General features: G+C 53.5%; 1 protein-coding gene across 3 annotated transcripts in view; it reads right to left on the bottom strand.

Moving 5' to 3' along the window:
- KCNT2 (potassium sodium-activated channel subfamily T member 2) overlaps window positions 1-24074 on the bottom strand; it is a 1642055-nt gene that overhangs the window by 189829 nt on the left and 1428152 nt on the right. For all 3 annotated transcript variants that reach the window (XM_073642937.1, XM_073642939.1, XM_073642938.1), the window contains exon 24: window positions 23427-23510. In XM_073642937.1, coding sequence (XP_073499038.1) covers window positions 23427-23510 — 84 coding nt within the window. The remainder of the gene's footprint in view (window positions 1-23426; window positions 23511-24074) is intronic.

The following is a 24074-nucleotide window of genomic DNA, read 5'->3' as shown; positions in this document are numbered from 1 at the left end:
GAAATAACAGTAAGTATTAAAAAAACAAAGCTAATTTTGTTTAAACATGGCATACAAGAAAGAAGCAAAAATTCCAGCATCAAAAACTCTATAAAAATGCAAGTAAAAAAAACACAGGTAACCTAATTTATCTAATAGGTGCAGAAAATCTGCAACATCAAAAACTCACAAAATACTTATCATGGAAACATAGACTAAGGTCGGGGTCACAGGAGTGTGTGTTCTCTTGTGCGAGAGAATCGGGCCAATTATGCATGTGGCACCCCAGGGGTCTGGTTTCCCACAGTAATGTAATGTTATGTCTGAGAGCAGGTGGGAGGTCCTTTGGTCAGGGATCCTGTGCATGCCACACCTCCTGCCCAGTCTTGGGAGGGGAAGACCTTCCCCTATATAAACCCGGGGCTGAAGCAGGGTCAGTCAGTCAAGGAGAGTAGAGACAAGAAACAGCAGAAGCAATACTACTACGAGTCAGGGGCTGGCAGCTGCAGAGCTCGCCCTGACTGAGAAGCTTTCTTACCGGACCCGGCGTCCGAGGCTGTGGGGACTAACTCTTACCCAGCAGCAGAAGCCGACCGGCAGGGGATTTCAGGTCCTCAGGCCCAGAAACCCGAAGGCACGGTCACACGCGTGGGACCAGCACCGCCATCGTGGAGCGGAAGCCATGAGAAGGCCCCGAGTCACCGGCCATACGGGTGAGCACCACACGGTACACTCAGGGACGTGGGCTACTTATATCCGCTTCTAGCAAGGTAGCCAGAAGAGTACAGTCAGTTTGGGAGGCCTACAACTCCGCCTGGCCAGGGGAGATCCCATCTGCTCAAGGACTGACCAGGCCTCGTTCACTAGCAAGTACTCCGGGAGGGTCTATCGTTGTTACCAGTAAAGACCGTGAATTACACCGCACCGTCTCTGAGTGGTTCCTGCTACCCCCATCATCCACATCTGCTGCCCTGAGGCCATACCCCTCCCGTTGGGGGTTATACCATCTACGCTGCACCATCCATCCACCGGCCTCAGCGGACTGTCCTGCAGCGGCAGCTCCATAGCTGCATTCAACGGGTGGCGTAGTCGTCCTGCATCTACCGCTGTTACATCGCCGCTCAGTTTGACTCCCTGGGCACGGACCGGGTCACCGCCACGGGACTACAACCCTCAAGAGATCCGGCTCCGGGTAAGCTCCCGCGTGCGCAACGCAGCGCGACACAGGCCCAGGGGCGCGTCAACTTTGGCGTAGTCGGCAGGATTTCGTGCCCGCAACCACCGGGTACTGCGTGCCTGAAAAAAAGCGACTTTTAAAACTTACCATCCGTGAAGTTTTCCCGCCATCGGTGAAGATTCCCGCCATCCGGCGCCATTTTCAGCCTTCTTCCCGCCATCTGTGAAGATTCCCGCCATCCGGCGCCATCTTCAGCCTTCTTCCCGCCATCCGTGGAGTTTTCCCGCCGTTGGACGCCATCTTGAGGACGCCGCGCGGGAAGAAGAGGGGCGTGGACTCCGAAAGCGCGCGAGAACTGAAGCCCCGCCTTAAGTCCGGACGTTGCGTAAGGTCCTGGAAGGAGCCCAGCAGACGCCGACGTCACCGGAGCGCGACGGAAGGTCCTCAACCCTGACGATCTACTGCGGAGCCGCGGCCTACGGAACAGGATCATCGCAAGGTAGGCCACGGTCCACTAGGGGGGAGGAAGATGTCGGATGCGGAGGAGAGCTTCATTGCCTCAACCCCCGCCAGCGCCACCGCTGCTGCAGTTATGCCCTTCACCATGCCCTATATCCCGGGAGCAGCTTGGCTACCCCAGTACTCAGGGGAGTCACATACCCTGCATGACTTTAGAGAAAAGCTGGATAGCCTCTTCCAGGTGTACCCCCTCACAGAAGAGCAAAAAGTGAGCATCCTGGTGGCCCAACTAACCGGGGCAGCCAAAAGGGAAGTAAAATCCTGGCCACCTGGGAGGAAGACTGTCGCAGGGATACTAACCCGGCTGAAGGATACCTTTGATACCCGCACCTCAGCCGAGATTAAGCTTAGATTCTACGGGTGCAAGCAGCGAGCGCATGAGAGTATAAGGGACTATGCACTAAACCTACAAGAGGCCCTGAGGGCCATTAAGCAGACCGACCCTGATGGAGTGGGAAACGAGGACAGGCTGTTGACCGAACAATTTATAGAGGGACTATATTGTAATGCCCACCGAACCCAGTTGCGGGCGATGGCCTTACAGGATCCCCATCTGGGCTTTGCACAGTTCAAGGACAGAGCCATCCGGGTGCTCCGAGAACCGGCACCGGGTGGCGTTGTGACCCACAGGCGCCCAGCTATCACTTACCACCAGGAGGCGGCGCCCTTGTCGGCAGGGCCTTTGGGAGCTGATGCGCAGGCTTTGGACAATGACCCGGCTCCAGACCTACACCATCAGGTCCAAGAGCTAGCTAAGAGCGTTGCTGCGCTAACCCGAACTGTGCAGTCTTTACAGGTTTCCACCCCAGGGAAGATCCAGCTGGCATCCGGACCGGAGGACATCCCGTGGCGTCGACCAAGGAGGACCCCACCGGCCAGAGGAAGACCCAGTGACCGATACAGCGAAGACGGACGACCCATCTGCCGCCGCTGCAATCAACCCGGACATATGGCAAGGTACTGTTCTTTAAACGGGCACAACCTGGGGTAGAGGGCCAACCCCCAGGAAAAAGATCACCAGGCCCATCGAACTGGCGCGACAGATATGTGGGAGGACGTCCAGTCTTGCCTGTGGTACTGGATGGCATTCCCATGAGTGCCCTACTGGACACCGGGTCACAGGTCACCACCATCCCGTACGTGCTCTTTAAGCAGTACTGGAATGACTCGGATATTACCCGCTACCCTGACGACGACTTGAGTATCATCGCCAGCAATGGCCAGCCCGTGCCACAGATCGGATTTAAAGAGGTGACCATCAAAATCGGTAGAGTCGAACTGGCAGCACAGGGACTGATCATTGTAGATATTGACAAACATGAGAGTCACCCAAAAATAACTCTAGGAACTAATGTAATTGAAAATTGTCTTGCAGAGGTGATTTTCCTTTTACAGCAGGTTGCCAAGAACGCCAGCTCCGGCGAGCAGCGGGTGCTCCAGAAAGAGATCCGGGCACTGATGCGACGGCAACAGGTGGAACTCTCCGGCGGTGAGATTGGTAGCGTAAGAATGTGTGACCCTTTTCCTATTGCCATGCCCCCAAAAAGTGAAATGATGATTTGGTGCCGGGCAGCTATTGGTCTGAGAGGTAGAGATTACCAGGCAATGGTAGAACCAGTTTACTCGGACAGTAGGCCCACCATTTTGACAGCACGGGGGGTGGTTGATGTACGCCATGGGAGGGTGCCCGTTCGCATAATAAATATCGGGGAGAGGGAAGTGTACCTGCCCCGGTATGCCACGCTAGCCAAATTATATACCATTAACCAAAATTCTATACAATCTGTGGAACCCTTGCCTCCATCTCACCCGGAGGAAGGTAACGGCTCTAAGAAAAACATGGAGGACTGGTGTCAGCAACTACATCTGGGTACTGACTCCACTCCCGCACACCAGAAACAAGGAGTCTATCGGGTGGTTCAGGAGTACGAGAGAGTGTTCAGTAAACACCCGTTAGACTTCGGGCGAGTCAAGGGGGTAGAACACCACATCCCCACGGGAGACCATCCTCCTATAAAAGAGAGGTATCGACCCGTACCCCCTGCCCACTACCAACACGCCAAGGGGATGCTTAGAGACATGAAGGAGGCTGGGGTGATCAGGGATAGCTGTAGCCCCTGGGCAGCTCCACTAGTCTTAGTCCGAAAGAAAGACAACACCATGAGGATGTGTGTAGATTACCGGAAAATCAATCGTATCACACACAAGGATGCGTACCCCTTACCAAGGATAGAGGAGTCATTGGCTGCTTTAAGATCTGCTAACTTCTTCTCTACCTTGGATCTCACTAGCGGGTACTGGCAGGTTCCTGTAGCAGAGGCGGACCGGGAGAAGACCGCATTCACCACCCCGATGGGACTTAGCGAGTTCACCTGCATGCCGTTCGGACTCTGCAACGCACCGGGAACCTTCCAACGACTAATGGAGTGTTGTCTGGGCCACAGAAACTTCGAGACGGTCCTGTTGTACCTGGACGATGTCATCGTATATTCCAAGACGTATGAGGACCACCTGAAACACCTGGCGGAAGTGTTCGAAGCTCTGGCAAGTTACGGCCTAAAGGTGAAACCCTCCAAGTGTCACCTCCTGAAACCAAAGGTGCAGTACCTGGGACACGTGGTGAGCGCTGACGGAGTGGCTCCCGACCCTGATAAGATCACCGCAATTAAGGAATGGCCAAGCCCCTCCAGCGTAAAAGAAGTGCGGCAGTTCCTCGGGTTGGTAGGCTACTACCGAAGGTTTATTCCCGGTTTCACCAAAAAGGCAGCACCTATGCAGGACCTCCTGATAGGCCAGTCCCGGAAGGCCAAGAACCAGAAGCCGCCCTTCAAATGGGAGGAGCTGGAAGAAGAGTCCTTCCGCCAGCTGAAGATGGCCCTCACGGGGGACGAAATCCTGGCGTACCCGGATTATAGCCAGCCCTTTATCCTCTACACCGACGCCAGTAACATCGGGCTAGGAGCCGTACTGTCCCAGATCCAGCAGGGGAAGGAACGAGTAATCGCCTACGCCAGCCGAAAACTGCGACCCACCGAAAGGAACCCCGAGAATTACAGCTCATTTAAGTTAGAGTTCCTGGCCGTAGTATGGGCAGTCACCGAGCGCTTTAAGCATTACCTCGCTTCTTCCCGGTTCACCGTGTACACGGATAACAACCCGTTGACACACCTGGACACGGCAAGAATCGGTGCCCTGGAGCAGAGGTGGATGGCCCGTCTGTCCAACTACGAGTTCACAATCAAATACCGGGCAGGACGCTCCAATACCAACGCGGACGCCCTGTCCAGGATGCCCAACCTGCCGGATGGAGGAGAAGATCCGGAGGGACTGGAAGAAGTTGAACTCCCTGCGTTCCACCGTCATGGGACTATCCAGTATTCCCACCGGGTAAGGAGTAAGCAGGCTGCTACGTTGAACCCCTTACCCCACTACAACTGGGCGGAAACGCAAGACAGCGACCCTGCCGTCCGACTGGTGAAGGAGATGCTGACTCGGCCGGAGGCTTGCCTTGAACCAGACGCTCCGGAGGAAGCCAAACATCTATGGGCAGAGAAGAGTCGACTGTTCCTTTACAAAGGGAAGTTGTGCCGCAGAATGGTTAACTCCCGGACGCATGAATTACTCTGGCAAGTAGTGGTGCCACGAAGAGACGCAGCCATGGTGATGGAGGCATACCACGACGGAGCTGGACACTTCGGGTGGAAGAAGCTGGAGTTCCTGCTGCGCGAGCGGTTCCACTGGGTAGGCATGAGGGGAACCATCGAGAAGTGGTGCAGAGACTGTGGCCCGTGCAACCTGAGAAGGAAGGACCGTGCCAGCCAGAAGACTCCCCTGCAGTCCATCTTCACCCGGCAACCGTTGGAACTGGTAGCCTTGGATTATGTAAAACTGACCCCAAGCAGAAGTGGCTACGTCTACGCGTTAACCATCGTGGATCATTACTCCCGGTTTCTGGTTGTCGTCCCCGTCAAGGACTTAACGGCTCAAACAGCAGCTAGAGCCTTCCAGCAGCACTTTTGCCGTCCACACGGGTACCCGGACCAAGTGCTGACGGACCAGGGACCTGCCTTTGAAGCGGAGGTCTTCCAGGAATTCTGCAATCTGTATGGCTGCCGGAAGATAAGGACGACACCCTACCATCCGCAAACTAATGGACTTTGTGAGAAAATGAACCAGGTGGTAATGGATCTTCTAAAAACGTTGCCCCTGGAAGAACCCAGTCTGTGGCCTGAGAAGTTGCCCGATCTGGTGGACCTATACAACCACATCCCGGTAGGTTCCACCAACTGTACCCCGGCTTACCTAATGAGGGCAAGACCTGGTAAGTTACCTGTTGACCTGGAAATGGGAGTCCTGACACCCGAGGACACTTCACCAGAAACAGACTGGGACACAGAGAGGCAGCAGCAGTACCGGAGAGTACAGGAGAGCGTGGAGCGAAGTCTCTGTCAGGCTAGGGAAAGACAAGAGAAAACTTACAACCAGTATGCTCCCGCTGTTCCCCTGGTACCCGGAGAGCAGGTCTTGAAGAGGAAGAGACGGCTCCACAAGTTGGATGACCAGTGGGAGAAGGACCCGTACACCGTACTGCCCTCAAGCCACGAGAACCCGAAGGTTTGTACCATCAGTAAAGACGGAGGGGAAACCACAGCCATTGTATCCCGGGACCACCTGAAGAAGTGTCCCGAACAACTGAGGAACCCTGAAGAGGAACAAGAAGACCATCGACCCGTAGAGGAAAGGGAAGATATGGTTAGTACTGTGCTCGGGGACTTCCCTCGGTCTTGGACTCAAGTCAATGGTGCAGTTGTGGTACCCGTACTCACCTTCCTCCAACCAGCATCCCAAGCACCTACGGAGCAACAGGTAGAGCTGGAAGAACAGCCGGTCCAGGAGGCAGAAGACTCCACACAAGCAGAACAGGAGGATCAACCCTCTGCTTATAGTGAGCCTGCCGTACCCCTAGTGAGACAAAGAGCCGGTAGACAGCTGCCCAGTTTACCCTTGACAGCTCCTACACCCTGTAGTTCAGGGCCAGACAGTCAGCTCCGTAGGTCCACTAGGGCCACTAGAGGCCAGTTACCCGCACGCTGGAGGATTTGAAGTGTATAAATGGTTTTATTTATGTTTATCTGTGTATTGTTGCTTGTGTATAATTTTGTGTTTCCAGTTATTTTTAGGAGTCCTTGGTGGATTTACCGGGAATCCTTGTACATAGTTGGAGCGTAACCCAGGATGGACTAGAGACTGTTAAGGACTCGGGGTAGGACAGACCCCTACCTGGTTACGTCTCCCTGTTTTGGTGAAATGGACACCTTGCTTTCTTCAAAGACTGCACCCGGTTACGGACATGCCGTGACCACCTTTATGTGTTTCTTATTGTATTGTTATTGTTATATCTTGTTATGTTTTTCTAAAATGTGTTTAGTCCCGGAGTACTAAATTTTACTAGGGGGGAATGTGGCACCCCAGGGGTCTGGTTTCCCACAGTAATGTAATGTTATGTCTGAGAGCAGGTGGTAGGTCCTTTGGTCAGGGATCCTGTGCATGCCACACCTCCTGCCCAGTCTTGGGAGGGGAAGACCTTCCCCTATATAAACCCGGGGCTGAAGCAGGGTCAGTCAGTCAAGGAGAGTAGAGACAAGAAACAGCAGAAGCAATACTACTATGAGTCAGGGGCTGGCAGCTGCAGAGCTCGCCCTGACTGAGAAGCTTTCTTACCGGACCCGGCGTCCGAGGCTGTGGGGACTAACTCTTACCAAGCAGCAGAAGCCGACCGGCAGGGGATTTCAGGTCCTCAGGCCCAGAAACCCGAAGGCACGGTCACACGCATGGGACCAGCACCGCCATCGTGGAGCGGAAGCCATTAGAAGGCCCCGAGTCACCGGCCATACGGGTGAGCACCACACGGTACACTCAGGGACGTGGGCTACTTATATCCGCTTCTAGCAAGGTAGCCAGAAGAGTACAGTCAGTTTGGGAGGCCTACAACTCCGCCTGGCCAGGGGAGATCCCATCTGCTCAAGGACTGACCAGGCCCCGTTCACTAGCAAGTACTCCGGGAGGGTCTATCGTTGTTACCAGTAAAGACCCTGAATTACACCGCACCGTCTCTGAGTGGTTCCTGCTACCCCCATCATCCACATCTGCTGCCCTGAGGCCATACCCCTCCCGTTGGGGGTTATACCATCTACGCTGCACCATCCATCCACCGGCCTCAGCGGACTGTCCTGCAGCGGCAGCTCCATAGCTGCATTCAACGGGTGGCGTAGTCGTCCTGCATCTACCGCTGTTACATCGCCGCTCAGTTTGACTCCCTGGGCACGGACCGGGTCACCGCCACGGGACTACAACCCTCAAGAGATCCGGCTCCGGGTAAGCTCCCGCGTGCGCAACGCAGCGCGACACAGGCCCAGGGGCGCGTCAACTTTGGCGTAGTCGGCAGGATTTCGTGCCCGCAACCACCGGGTACTGCGTGCCTGAAAAAAAGAGACTTTTAAAACTTACCATCCGTGAAGTTTTCCCGCCATCGGTGAAGATTCCCGCCATCCGGCGCCATTTTCAGCCTTCTTCCCGCCATCTGTGAAGATTCCCGCCATCCGGCGCCATCTTCAGCCTTCTTCCCGCCATCCGTGGAGTTTTCCCGCCGTTGGACGCCATCTTGAGGACGCCGCGCGGGAAGAAGAGGGGCGTGGACTCCGAAAGCGCGCGAGAACTGAAGCCCCGCCTCACGTCCGGACGTTGCGTAAGGTCCTGGAAGGAGCCCAGCAGACGCCGACGTCACCGGAGCGCGACGGAAGGTCCTCAACCCTGACGATCTACTGCGGAGCTGCGGCCTACGGAACAGGATCATCGCAAGGTAGGCCACGGTCCACTAGGGGGGAGGAAGATGTCGGATGCGGAGGAGAGCTTCATTGCCTCAACCCCCGCCAGCGCCACCGCTGCTGCAGTTATGCCCTTCACCATGCCCTATATCCCGGGAGCAGCTTGGCTACCCCAGTACTCAGGGGAGTCACATACCCTGCATGACTTTAGAGAAAAGCTGGATAGCCTCTTCCAGGTGTACCCCCTCACAGAAGAGCAAAAAGTGAGCATCCTGGTGGCCCAACTAACCGGGGCAGCCAAAAGGGAAGTAAAATCCTGGCCACCTGGGAGGAAGACTGTCGCAGGGATACTAACCCGGCTGAAGGATACCTTTGATACCCGCACCTCAGCCGAGATTAAGCTTAGATTCTACGGGTGCAAGCAGCGAGCGCATGAGAGTATAAGGGACTATGCACTAAACCTACAAGAGGCCCTGAGGGCCATTAAGCAGACCGACCCTGATGGAGTGGGAAACGAGGACAGGCTGTTGACCGAACAATTTATAGAGGGACTATATTGTAATGCCCACCGAACCCAGTTGCGGGCGATGGCCTTACAGGATCCCCATCTGGGCTTTGCACAGTTCAAGGACAGAGCCATCCGGGTGCTCCGAGAACCGGCACCGGGTGGCGTTGTGACCCACAGGCGCCCAGCTATCACTTACCACCAGGAGGCGGCGCCCTTGTCGGCAGGGCCTTTGGGAGCTGATGCGCAGGCTTTGGACAATGACCCGGCTCCAGACCTACACCATCAGGTCCAAGAGCTAGCTAAGAGCGTTGCTGCGCTAACCCGAACTGTGCAGTCTTTACAGGTTTCCACCCCAGGGAAGATCCAGCTGGCATCCGGACCGGAGGACATCCCGTGGCGTCGACCAAGGAGGACCCCACCGGCCAGAGGAAGACCCAGTGACCGATACAGCGAAGACGGACGACCCATCTGCCGCCGCTGCAATCAACCCGGACATATGGCAAGGTACTGTTCTTTAAACGGGCACAACCTGGGGTAGAGGGCCAACCCCCAGGAAAAAGATCACCAGGCCCATCGAACTGGCGCGACAGATATGTGGGAGGACGTCCAGTCTTGCCTGTGGTACTGGATGGCATTCCCATGAGTGCCCTACTGGACACCGGGTCACAGGTCACCACCATCCCGTACGTGCTCTTTAAGCAGTACTGGAATGACTCGGATATTACCCGCTACCCTGACGACGACTTGAGTATCATCGCCAGCAATGGCCAGCCCGTGCCACAGATCGGATTTAAAGAGGTGACCATCAAAATCGGTAGAGTCGAACTGGCAGCACAGGGACTGATCATTGTAGATATTGACAAACATGAGAGTCACCCAAAAATAACTCTAGGAACTAATGTAATTGAAAATTGTCTTGCAGAGGTGATTTTCCTTTTACAGCAGGTTGCCAAGAACGCCAGCTCCGGCGAGCAGCGAGTGCTCCAGAAAGAGATCCGGGCACTGATGCGACGGCAACAGGTGGAACTCTCCGGCGGTGAGATTGGTAGCGTAAGAATGTGTGACCCTTTTCCTATTGCCATGCCCCCAAAAAGTGAAATGATGATTTGGTGCCGGGCAGCTATTGGTCTGAGAGGTAGAGATTACCAGGCAATGGTAGAACCAGTTTACTCGGACAGTAGGCCCACCATTTTTACAGCACGGGGGGTGGTTGATGTACGCCATGGGAGGGTGCCCGTTCGCATAATAAATATCGGGGAGAGGGAAGTGTACCTGCCCCGGTATGCCACGCTAGCCAAATTATATACCATTAACCAAAATTCTATACAATCTGTGGAACCCTTGCCTCCATCTCACCCGGAGGAAGGTAACGGCTCTAAGAAAAACATGGAGGACTGGTGTCAGCAACTACATCTGGGTACTGACTCCACTCCCGCACACCAGAAACAAGGAGTCTATCGGGTGGTTCAGGAGTACGAGAGAGTGTTCAGTAAACACCCGTTAGACTTCGGGCGAGTCAAGGGGGTAGAACACCACATCCCCACGGGAGACCATCCTCCTATAAAAGAGAGGTATCGACCCGTACCCCCTGCCCACTACCAACACGCCAAGGGGATGCTTAGAGACATGAAGGAGGCTGGGGTGATCAGGGATAGCTGTAGCCCCTGGGCAGCTCCACTAGTCTTAGTCCGAAAGAAAGACAACACCATGAGGATGTGTGTAGATTACCGGAAAATCAATCGTATCACACACAAGGATGCGTACCCCTTACCAAGGATAGAGGAGTCATTGGCTGCTTTAAGATCTGCTAACTTCTTCTCTACCTTGGATCTCACTAGCGGGTACTGGCAGGTTCCTGTAGCAGAGGCGGACCGGGAGAAGACCGCATTCACCACCCCGATGGGACTTAGCGAGTTCACCTGCATGCCGTTCGGACTCTGCAACGCACCGGGAACCTTCCAACGACTAATGGAGTGTTGTCTGGGCCACAGAAACTTCGAGACGGTCCTGTTGTACCTGGACGATGTCATCGTATATTCCAAGACGTATGAGGACCACCTGAAACACCTGGCGGAAGTGTTCGAAGCTCTGGCAAGTTACGGCCTAAAGGTGAAACCCTCCAAGTGTCACCTCCTGAAACCAAAGGTGCAGTACCTGGGACACGTGGTGAGCGATGACGGAGTGGCTCCCGACCCTGATAAGATCACCGCAATTAAGGAATGGCCAAGCCCCTCCAGCGTAAAAGAAGTGCGGCAGTTCCTCGGGTTGGTAGGCTACTACCGAAGGTTTATTCCCGGTTTCACCAAAAAGGCAGCACCTATGCAGGACCTCCTGATAGGCCAGTCCCGGAAGGCCAAGAACCAGAAGCCGCCCTTCAAATGGGAGGAGCTGGAAGAAGAGTCCTTCCGCCAGCTGAAGATGGCCCTCACGGGGGACGAAATCCTGGCGTACCCGGATTATAGCCAGCCCTTTATCCTCTACACCGACGCCAGTAACATCGGGCTAGGAGCCGTACTGTCCCAGATCCAGCAGGGGAAGGAACGAGTAATCGCCTACGCCAGCCAAAAACTGCGACCCACCGAAAGGAACCCCGAGAATTACAGCTCATTTAAGTTAGAGTTCCTGGCCGTAGTATGGGCAGTCACCGAGCGCTTTAAGCATTACCTCGCTTCTTCCCGGTTCACCGTGTACACGGATAACAACCCGTTGACACACCTGGACACGGCAAGAATCGGTGCCCTGGAGCAGAGGTGGATGGCCCGTCTGTCCAACTACGAGTTCACAATCAAATACCGGGCAGGACGCTCCAATACCAACGCGGACGCCCTGTCCAGGATGCCCAACCTGCCGGATGGAGGAGAAGATCCGGAGGGACTGGAAGAAGTTGAACTCCCTGCATTCCACCGTCATGGGACTATCCAGTATTCCCACCGGGTAAGGAGTAAGCAGGCTGCTACGTTGAACCCCTTACCCCACTACAACTGGGCGGAAACGCAAGACAGCGACCCTGCCGTCCGACTGGTGAAGGAGATGCTGACTCGGCCGGAGGCTCGCCTTGAACCAGACGCTCCGGAGGAAGCCAAACATCTATGGGCAGAGAAGAGTCGACTGTTCCTTTACAAAGGGAAGTTGTGCCGCAGAATGGTTAACTCCCGGACGCATGAATTACTCTGGCAAGTACTGGTGCCACGAAGAGACGCAGCCATGGTGATGGAGGCATACCACGACGGAGCTGGACACTTCGGGTGGAAGAAGCTGGAGTTCCTGCTGCGCGAGCGGTTCCACTGGGTAGGCATGAGGGGAACCATCGAGAAGTGGTGCAGAGACTGTGGCCCGTGCAACCTGAGAAGGAAGGACCGTGCCAGCCAGAAGACTCCCCTGCAGTCCATCTTCACCTGGCAACCGTTGGAACTGGTAGCCTTGGATTATGTAAAACTGACCCCAAGCAGAAGTGGCTACGTCTACGCGTTAACCATCGTGGATCATTACTCCCGGTTTCTGGTTGTCGTCCCCGTCAAGGACTTAACGGCTCAAACAGCAGCTAGAGCCTTCCAGCAGCACTTTTGCCGTCCACACGGGTACCCGGACCAAGTGCTGACGGACCAGGGACCTGCCTTTGAAGCGGAGGTCTTCCAGGAATTCTGCAATCTGTATGGCTGCCGGAAGATAAGGACGACACCCTACCATCCGCAAACTAATGGACTTTGTGAGAAAATGAACCAGGTGGTAATGGATCTTCTAAAAACGTTGCCCCTGGAAGAACCCAGTCTGTGGCCTGAGAAGTTGCCCGATCTGGTGGACCTATACAACCACATCCCGGTAGGTTCCACCAACTGTACCCCGGCTTACCTAATGAGGGCAAGACCTGGTAAGTTACCTGTTGACCTGGAAATGGGAGTCCTGACACCCGAGGACACTTCACCAGAAACAGACTGGGACACAGAGAGGCAGCAGCAGTACCGGAGAGTACAGGAGAGCGTGGAGCGAAGTCTCTGTCAGGCTAGGGAAAGACAAGAGAAAACTTACAACCAGTATGCTCCCGCTGTTCCCCTGGTACCCGGAGAGCAGGTCTTGAAGAGGAAGAGACGGCTCCACAAGTTGGATGACCAGTGGGAGAAGGACCCGTACACCGTACTGCCCTCAAGCCACGAGAACCCGAAGGTTTGTACCATCAGTAAAGACGGAGGGGAAACCACAGCCATTGTATCCCGGGACCACCTGAAGAAGTGTCCCGAACAACTGAGGAACCCTGAAGAGGAACAAGAAGACCATCGACCCGTAGAGGAAAGGGAAGATATGGTTAGTACTGTGCTCGGGGACTTCCCTCGGTCTTGGACTCAAGTCAATGGTGCAGTTGTGGTACCCGTACTCACCTTCCTCCAACCAGCATCCCAAGCACCTACGGAGCAACAGGTAGAGCTGGAAGAACAGCCGGTCCAGGAGGCAGAAGACTCCACACAAGCAGAACAGGAGGATCAACCCTCTGCTTATAGTGAGCCTGCCGTACCCCTAGTGAGACAAAGAGCCGGTAGACAGCTGCCCAGTTTACCCTTGACAGCTCCTACACCCTGTAGTTCAGGGCCAGACAGTCAGCTCCGTAGGTCCACTAGGGCCACTAGAGGCCAGTTACCCGCACGCTGGAGGATTTGAAGTGTATAAATGGTTTTATTTATGTTTATCTGTGTATTGTTGCTTGTGTATAATTTTGTGTTTCCAGTTATTTTTAGGAGTCCTTGGTGGATTTACCGGGAATCCTTGTACATAGTTGGAGCGTAACCCAGGATGGACTAGAGACTGTTAAGGACTCGGGGTAGGACAGACCCCTACCTGGTTACGTCTCCCTGTTTTGGTGAAATGGACACCTTGCTTTCTTCAAAGACTGCACCCGGTTACGGACATGCCGTGACCACCTTTATGTGTTTCTTATTGTATTGTTATTGTTATATCTTGTTATGTTTTTCTAAAATGTGTTTAGTCCCGGAGTACTAAATTTTACTAGGGGGGAATGTGGCACCCCAGGGGTCTGGTTTCCCACAGTAATGTAATGTTATGTCTGAGAGCAGGTGGGAGGTCCTTTGGTCAGGGATCCTGTGCATGCCACACCTCCTGCCCAGTCTTGGGAGGGGAAGACCTTCCCCTATATAAACCCGGGGCTGAAGCAGGGTCAGTCAGTCAAGGAGAGTAGAGACAAGAAACAGCAGAAGCAATACTACTATGAGTCAGGGGCTGGCAGCTGCAGAGCTCGCCCTGACTGAGAAGCTTTCTTACCGGACCCGGCGTCCGAGGCTGTGGGGACTAACTCTTACCAAGCAGCAGAAGCCGACCGGCAGGGGATTTCAGGTCCTCAGGCCCAGAAACCCGAAGGCACGGTCACACGCATGGGACCAGCACCGCCATCGTGGAGCGGAAGCCATTAGAAGGCCCCGAGTCACCGGCCATACGGGTGAGCACCACACGGTACACTCAGGGACGTGGGCTACTTATATCCGCTTCTAGCAAGGTAGCCAGAAGAGTACAGTCAGTTTGGGAGGCCTACAACTCCGCCTGGCCAGGGGAGATCCCATCTGCTCAAGGACTGACCAGGCCCCGTTCACTAGCAAGTACTCCGGGAGGGTCTATCGTTGTTACCAGTAAAGACCCTGAATTACACCGCACCGTCTCTGAGTGGTTCCTGCTACCCCCATCATCCACATCTGCTGCCCTGAGGCCATACCCCTCCCGTTGGGGGTTATACCATCTACGCTGCACCATCCATCCACCGGCCTCAGCGGACTGTCCTGCAGCGGCAGCTCCATAGCTGCATTCAACGGGTGGCGTAGTCGTCCTGCATCTACCGCTGTTACATCGCCGCTCAGTTTGACTCCCTGGGCACGGACCGGGTCACCGCCACGGGACTACAACCCTCAAGAGATCCGGCTCCGGGTAAGCTCCCGCGTGCGCAACGCAGCGCGACACAGGCCCAGGGGCGCGTCAACTTTGGCGTAGTCGGCAGGATTTCGTGCCCGCAACCACCGGGTACTGCGTGCCTGAAAAAAAGAGACTTTTAAAACTTACCATCCGTGAAGTTTTCCCGCCATCGGTGAAGATTCCCGCCATCCGGCGCCATTTTCAGCCTTCTTCCCGCCATCTGTGAAGATTCCCGCCATCCGGCGCCATCTTCAGCCTTCTTCCCGCCATCCGTGGAGTTTTCCCGCCGTTGGACGCCATCTTGAGGACGCCGCGCGGGAAGAAGAGGGGCGTGGACTCCGAAAGCGCGCGAGAACTGAAGCCCCGCCTCACGTCCGGACGTTGCGTAAGGTCCTGGAAGGAGCCCAGCAGACGCCGACGTCACCAGAGCGCGACGGAAGGTCCTCAACCCTGACGATCTACTGCGGAGCCGCGGCCTACGGAACAGGATCATCGCAAGGTAGGCCACGGTCCACTAGGGGGGAGGAAGATGTCGGATGCGGAGGAGAGCTTCATTGCCTCAACCCCCGCCAGCGCCACCGCTGCTGCAGTTATGCCCTTCACCATGCCCTATATCCCGGGAGCAGCTTGGCTACCCCAGTACTCAGGGGAGTCACATACCCTGCATGACTTTAGAGAAAAGCTGGATAGCCTCTTCCAGGTGTACCCCCTCACAGAAGAGCAAAAAGTGAGCATCCTGGTGGCTCAACTAACCGGGGCAGCCAAAAGGGAAGTAAAATCCTGGCCACCTGGGAGGAAGACTGTCGCAGGGATACTAACCCGGCTGAAGGATACCTTTGATACCCGCACCTCAGCCGAGATTAAGCTTAGATTCTACGGGTGCAAGCAGCGAGCGCATGAGAGTATAAGGGACTATGCACTAAACCTACAAGAGGCCCTGAGGGCCATTAAGCAGACCGACCCTGATGGAGTGGGAAACGAGGACAGGCTGTTGACCGAACAATTTATAGAGGGACTATATTGTAATGCCCACCGAACCCAGTTGCGGGCGATGGCCTTACAGGATCCCCATCTGGGCTTTGCACAGTTCAAGGACAGAGCCATCCGGGTGCTCCGAGAACCGGCACCGGGTGGCGTTGTGACCCACAGGCGCCCAGCTATCACTTACCACCAGGAGGCGGCGCCCTTGTCGGCAGGGCCTTTGGGAGCTGATGCGCAGGCTTTGGACAATGACCCGGCTCCAGACCTACACCATCAGGTCCAAGAGCTAGCTAAGAGCGTTGCTGCGCTAACCCGAACTGTGCAGTCTTTACAGGTTTCCACCCCAGGGAAGATCCAGCTGGCATCCGGACCGGAGGACATCCCGTGGCGTCGACCAAGGAGGACCCCACCGGCCAGAGGAAGACCCAGTGACCGATACAGCGAAGACGGACGACCCATCTGCCGCCGCTGCAATCAACCCGGACATATGGCAAGGTACTGTTCTTTAAACGGGCACAACCTGGGGTAGAGGGCCAACCCCCAGGAAAAAGATCACCAGGCCCATCGAACTGGCGCGACAGATATGTGGGAGGACGTCCAGTCTTGCCTGTGGTACTGGATGGCATTCCCATGAGTGCCCTACTGGACACCGGGTCACAGGTCACCACCATCCCGTACGTGCTCTTTAAGCAGTACTGGAATGACTCGGATATTACCCGCTACCCTGACGACGACTTGAGTATCATCGACAGCAATGGCCAGCCCGTGCCACAGATCGGATTTAAAGAGGTGACCATCAAAATCGGTAGAGTCGAACTGGCAGCACAGGGACTGATCATTGTAGATATTGACAAACATGAGAGTCACCCAAAAATAACTCTAGGAACTAATGTAATTGAAAATTGTCTTGCAGAGGTGATTTTCCTTTTACAGCAGGTTGCCAAGAACGCCAGCTCCGGCGAGCAGCGGGTGCTCCAGAAAGAGATCCGGGCACTGATGCGACGGCAACAGGTGGAACTCTCCGGCGGTGAGATTGGTAGCGTAAGAATGTGTGACCCTTTTCCTATTGCCATGCCCCCAAAAAGTGAAATGATGATTTGGTGCCGGGCAGCTATTGGTCTGAGAGGTAGAGATTACCAGGCAATGGTAGAACCAGTTTACTCGGACAGTAGGCCCACCATTTTGACAGCACGGGGGGTGGTTGATGTACGCCATGGGAGGGTGCCCGTTCGCATAATAAATATCGGGGAGAGGGAAGTGTACCTGCCCCGGTATGCCACGCTAGCCAAATTATATACCATTAACCAAAATTCTATACAATCTGTGGAACCCTTGCCTCCATCTCACCCGGAGGAAGGTAACGGCTCTAAGAAAAACATGGAGGACTGGTGTCAGCAACTACATCTGGGTACTGACTCCACTCCCGCACACCAGAAACAAGGAGTCTATCGGGTGGTTCAGGAGTACGAGAGAGTGTTCAGTAAACACCCGTTAGACTTCGGGCGAGTCAAGGGGGTAGAACACCACATCCCCACGGGAGACCATCCTCCTATAAAAGAGAGGTATCGACCCGTACCCCCTGCCCACTACCAACACGCCAAGGGGATGCTTAGAGACATGAAGGAGGCTGGGGTGATCAGGGATAGCTGTAGCCCCTGGGCAGCTCCACTAGTCTTAGTCCGAAAGAAAGACAACACCATGAGGATGTGTGTAGATTACCGGAAAATCAATCGTATCACACACAAGGATGCGTACCCCTTACCAAGGATAGAGGAGTCATTGGCTGCTTTAAGATCTGCTAACTTCTTCTCTACCTTGGATCTCACTAGCGGGTACTGGCAGGTTCCTGTAGCAGAGGCGGACCGGGAGAAGACCGCATTCACCACCCCGATGGGACTTAGCGAGTTCACCTGCATGCCGTTCGGACTCTGCAACGCACCGGGAACCTTCCAACGACTAATGGAGTGTTGTCTGGGCCACAGAAACTTCGAGACGGTCCTGTTGTACCTGGACGATGTCATCGTATATTCCAAGACGTATGAGGACCACCTGAAACACCTGGCGGAAGTGTTCGAAGCTCTGGCAAGTTACGGCCTTAAGGTGAAACCCTCCAAGTGTCACCTCCTGAAACCAAAGGTGCAGTACCTGGGACACGTGGTGAGCGCTGACGGAGTGGCTCCCGACCCTGATAAGATCACCGCAATTAAGGAATGGCCAAGCTCCTCCAGCGTAAAAGAAGTGCGGCAGTTCCTCGGGTTGGTAGGCTACTACCGAAGGTTTATTCCCGGTTTCACCAAAAAGGCAGCACCTATGCAGGACCTCCTGATAGGCCAGTCCCGGAAGGCCAAGAACCAGAAGCCGCCCTTCAAATGGGAGGAGCTGGAAGAAGAGTCCTTCCGCCAGCTGAAGATGGCCCTCACGGGGGACGAAATCCTGGCGTACCCGGATTATAGCCAGCCCTTTATCCTCTACACCGACGCCAGTAACATCGGGCTAGGAGCCGTACTGTCCCAGATCCAGCAGGGGAAGGAACGAGTAATCGCCTACGCCAGCCGAAAACTGCGACCCACCGAAAGGAACCCCGAGAATTACAGCTCATTTAAGTTAGAGTTCCTGGCCGTAGTATGGGCAGTCACCGAGCGCTTTAAGCATTACCTCGCTTCTTCCCGGTTCACCGTGTACACGGATAACAACCCGTTGACACACCTGGACACGGCAAGAATCGGTGCCCTGGAGCAGAGGTGGATGGCCCGTCTGTCCAACTACGAGTTCACAATCAAATACCGGGCAGGACGCTCCAATACCAACGCGGACGCCCTGTCCAGGATGCCCAACCTGCCGGATGGAGGAGAAGATCCGGAGGGACTGGAAGAAGTTGAACTCCCTGCGTTCCACCGTCATGGGACTATCCAGTATTCCCACCGGGTAAGGAGTAAGCAGGCTGCTACGTTGAACCCCTTACCCCACTACAACTGGGCGGAAACGCAAGACAGCGACCCTGCCGTCCGACTGGTGAAGGAGATGCTGACTCGGCCGGAGGCTCGCCTTGAACCAGACGCTCCGGAGGAAGCCAAACATCTATGGGCAGAGAAGAGTCGACTGTTCCTTTACAAAGGGAAGTTGTGCCGCAGAATGGTTAACTCCCGGACGCATGAATTACTCTGGCAAGTAGTGGTGCCACGAAGAGACGCAGCCATGGTGATGGAGGCATACCACGACGGAGCTGGACACTTCGGGTGGAAGAAGCTGGAGTTCCTGCTGCGCGAGCGGTTCCACTGGGTAGGCATGAGGGGAACCATCGAGAAGTGGTGCAGAGACTGTGGCCCGTGCAACCTGAGAAGGAAGGACCGTGCCAGCCAGAAGACTCCCCTGCAGTCCATCTTCACCCGGCAACCGTTGGAACTGGTAGCCTTGGATTATGTAAAACTGACCCCAAGCAAAATTGGCTACGTCTACGCGTTAACCATCGTGGATCATTACTCCCGGTTTCTGGTTGTCGTCCCCGTCAAGGACTTAACGGCTCAAACAGCAGCTAGAGCCTTCCAGCAGCACTTTTGCCGTCCACACGGGTACCCGGACCAAGTGCTGACGGACCAGGGACCTGCCTTTGAAGCGGAGGTCTTCCAGGAATTCTGCAATCTGTATGGCTGCCGGAAGATAAGGACGACACCCTACCATCCGCAAACTAATGGACTTTGTGAGAAAATGAACCAGGTGGTAATGGATCTTCTAAAAACGTTGCCCCTGGAAGAACCCAGTCTGTGGCCTGAGAAGTTGCCCGATCTGGTGGACCTATACAACCACATCCCGGTAGGTTCCACCAACTGTACCCCGGCTTACCTAATGAGGGCAAGACCTGGTAAGTTACCTGTTGACCTGGAAATGGGAGTCCTGACACCCGAGGACACTTCACCAGAAACAGACTGGGACACAGAGAGGCAGCAGCAGTACCGGAGAGTACAGGAGAGCGTGGAGCGAAGTCTCTGTCAGGCTAGGGAAAGACAAGAGAAAACTTACAACCAGTATGCTCCCGCTGTTCCCCTGGTACCCGGAGAGCAGGTCTTGAAGAGGAAGAGACGGCTCCACAAGTTGGATGACCAGTGGGAGAAGGACCCGTACACCGTACTGCCCTCAAGCCACGAGAACCCGAAGGTTTGTACCATCAGTAAAGACGGAGGGGAAACCACAGCCATTGTATCCCGGGACCACCTGAAGAAGTGTCCCGAACAACTGAGGAACCCTGAAGAGGAACAAGAAGACCATCGACCCGTAGAGGAAAGGGAAGATATGGTTAGTACTGTGCTCGGGGACTTCCCTCGGTCTTGGACTCAAGTCAATGGTGCAGTTGTGGTACCCGTACTCACCTTCCTCCAACCAGCATCCCAAGCACCTACGGAGCAACAGGTAGAGCTGGAAGAACAGCCGGTCCAGGAGGCAGAAGACTCCACACAAGCAGAACAGGAGGATCAACCCTCTGCTTATAGTGAGCCTGCCGTACCCCTAGTGAGACAAAGAGCCGGTAGACAGCTGCCCAGTTTACCCTTGACAGCTCCTACACCCTGTAGTTCAGGGCCAGACAGTCAGCTCCGTAGGTCCACTAGGGCCACTAGAGGCCAGTTACCCGCACGCTGGAGGATTTGAAGTGTATAAATGGTTTTATTTATGTTTATCTGTGTATTGTTGCTTGTGTATAATTTTGTGTTTCCAGTTATTTTTAGGAGTCCTTGGTGGATTTACCGGGAATCCTTGTACATAGTTGGAGCGTAACCCAGGATGGACTAGAGACTGTTAAGGACTCGGGGTAGGACAGACCCCTACCTGGTTACGTCTCCCTGTTTTGGTGAAATGGACACCTTGCTTTCTTCAAAGACTGCACCCGGTTACGGACATGCCGTGACCACCTTTATGTGTTTCTTATTGTATTGTTATTGTTATATCTTGTTATGTTTTTCTAAAATGTGTTTAGTCCCGGAGTACTAAATTTTACTAGGGGGGAATGTGGCACCCCAGGGGTCTGGTTTCCCACAGTAATGTAATGTTATGTCTGAGAGCAGGTGGGAGGTCCTTTGGTCAGGGATCCTGTGCATGCCACACCTCCTGCCCAGTCTTGGGAGGGGAAGACCTTCCCCTATATAAACCCGGGGCTAAAGCAGGGTCAGTCAGTCAAGGAGAGTAGAGACAAGAAACAGCAGAAGCAATACTACTATGAGTCAGGGGCTGGCAGCTGCAGAGCTCGCCCTGACTGAGAAGCTTTCTTACCGGACCCGGCGTCCGAGGCTGTGGGGACTAACTCTTACCAAGCAGCAGAAGCCGACCGGCAGGGGATTTCAGGTCCTCAGGCCCAGAAACCCGAAGGCACGGTCACACGCATGGGACCAGCACCGCCATCGTGGAGCGGAAGCCATTAGAAGGCCCCGAGTCACCGGCCATACGGGTGAGCACCACACGGTACACTCAGGGACGTGGGCTACTTATATCCGCTTCTAGCAAGGTAGCCAGAAGAGTACAGTCAGTTTGGGAGGCCTACAACTCCGCCTGGCCAGGGGAGATCCCATCTGCTCAAGGACTGACCAGGCCCCGTTCACTAGCAAGTACTCCGGGAGGGTCTATCGTTGTTACCAGTAAAGACCCTGAATTACACCGCACCGTCTCTGAGTGGTTCCTGCTACCCCCATCATCCACATCTGCTGCCCTGAGGCCATACCCCTCCCGTTGGGGGTTATACCATCTACGCTGCACCATCCATCCACCGGCCTCAGCGGACTGTCCTGCAGCGGCAGCTCCATAGCTGCATTCAACGGGTGGCGTAGTCGTCCTGCATCTACCGCTGTTACATCGCCGCTCAGTTTGACTCCCTGGGCACGGACCGGGTCACCGCCACGGGACTACAACCCTCAAGAGATCCGGCTCCGGGTAAGCTCCCGCGTGCGCAACGTAGCGCGACACAGGCCCAGGGGCGCGTCATGCACATGTCGCTTGGGTCACACTCTATCGGAGTTTGAGCCGAGTGTCTGTGCTCCGTGATCCGATCTTCTCGCATGAGAAAATCGTATCACAGGTGCGGAGGAAATGGAGAAAGTAATTTCTCCATCTACTGCAGTGCCAGCATCCGCGGTAATTGGACTGCACTTGGATGACATCAGAGTGCAGTCCGATGTTTCAAACGCAGAGAAAATAATCGCAGATCTGCACTGCCCCATAGAATAACACTGGTCAAAATGCTATCTGATTAAACATTGGATAGCACTCTTCCTTGTTATACGCTTGTGTGAGAGAGGCCTAAAATACACATTTTTATTTCCTAACCCTAATTTCCAATCAGACTTCATCCATATTCATTCCAGCCATTCACATAATCATTAGTGATATTTTATCTTGTTTTTTTCCCTGGTTTTAATAAATCACCAACATCCGTTAAGGGACTGTACACATGTTTGATCAGAGTATGATCATAGTGTGATCCGATTTTCTTGTATGTGGTGAAGATGGACAAAAATATTTCTCCATCTTCTCCATTCTGTCAGTTCATGGAAATCAGACTACACTCTGATGTCATCCGAGTGCAGTCCGATGTTTTCCACAGACTCATTGACTTGCATTGCCAAGTGTGATCCAAATATCAGCTCAAACTTGGGCATGCAGTAATTTTTTTTTCAAGAACAGACTCTGCCCGAGGAAAAAACTCGGACATGTGCACAGCCCCATAGACTAACAGTGGTCCGAGTGTGATCTGAAGTTTTGTTAGATCACGGTTGGACAGAAAATATGCTTGTTAGCATGATCCCTGAGTCTAAGATCCCACGGTGCTAAAAATCACTGCATTTTATAGTGGCAGCAAAGAGCATGAGATTTTAAGATATCTCGCACACATGCTGCGAAATATATCTACTGTACAGAATGTACTGATAAAAGCTGTGGGTTTGAGATCCGCTGTGTGTCAGTTTATTCTGCAATTTTAGGTGCGAGCTTCGCAGCAAATTCTTTCCGGAGGAACGTAGCCCTATAATAAGAGACTGTAGGCTAGGTCCATTATCATTGGTAGGAGCAGAAGCTCCAAAATCATAGTGGGGAATACTTCATTGTTAAATTCAGTCTCATTCCCAAGTAAAAGCTGAGCCACAAGCCTCTGACTATGAACGATATTACTATATACTGTACAGCCACAATATAAATAATGTCGCAGTATGGTTTATGTAGATTTGTCAGCCTGCAGTTGTGCAAATGGGCATTAATATAAATGAGAAAGAAACCCATTATAATTAAAAATAAGGACAGATGGCAATTATTCTGACTTTTTTTTAGGAAAGTTAATTAAGGGATGACAGCTATTTGCTATTTTGAGGTGCTGGAACTATATATCATGGCTTAGACTTATTTCTTACTTCTTTCAGGAAACTCAACTTGTTGGAAAAAAAGGTCTTGAAAACAAGTTCTGAATGCAAGATAACGTCATCGGAGCAGATTTGCCTCCTTCCTAGTCTGCTGAAGATAATCCTGTAATAGACTTTTAGCCATATAATTTGAAACTCACAGAACAAAGAAATCCAGACCCCGGCGTGGTGTCCAGCCCCAGCAGCAGTCTTGTGATTGAGATCATATAATCTTTCACAAATGACTAGGAAAGGAAAGCAAATGTTAGTGCGTGGGCCACAAATGTGCGATGGTGAACTTTAATCACAATAATGCAATGCTTTACCTGAGGCTGCGAGAAGTAAAGTCTACCCAGCAATTTACATGAATACCAGTCAAAGTGCAGGAATCATATGGTAAGAACCCCAGTAAATAAGAATTAAATATATGAGTTATTCTGTGTATCCGGAAGCAGAGCTTCTATCAATGGCTCACAAAGACAATCATCAGATTTGTATTGTGCTTTTTATAATAAAAACTTACACACATAGGAAATCATTTATGTTCTCTGCATTATTGCCTTTTATTTCAGACTGTATATTAGAGTTGGCTTTTCTTAATCCTTTTTTACATCAAAGAGCAGAAGTTCATTTTTTTTAACAAAGGGGTAGTGTCGGACTGGGGTACCAACGGCCCACCAATGATACTAATTCTGGGGCCCACTCTTCATGCAAATATTAAATATTATTTTAAAAATCAATAGTACACGTGAATATAAGAAGCTTTGTAATGTATCTTATCAGAGAAATCTTCTTCTTTTTCCTCCTAT

This window comes from Phyllobates terribilis, unplaced genomic scaffold, assembly GCF_046119375.1.
Source record: "Phyllobates terribilis strain yellow unplaced genomic scaffold, ASM4611937v1 Scaffold_8__6_contigs__length_399053987, whole genome shotgun sequence".
NCBI classification, from domain to species: Eukaryota; Metazoa; Chordata; class Amphibia; order Anura; family Dendrobatidae; genus Phyllobates; species Phyllobates terribilis.
Note: the sequence above shows the minus strand (reverse complement) of the source record. Positions and strands in the feature narration are given on the sequence as shown.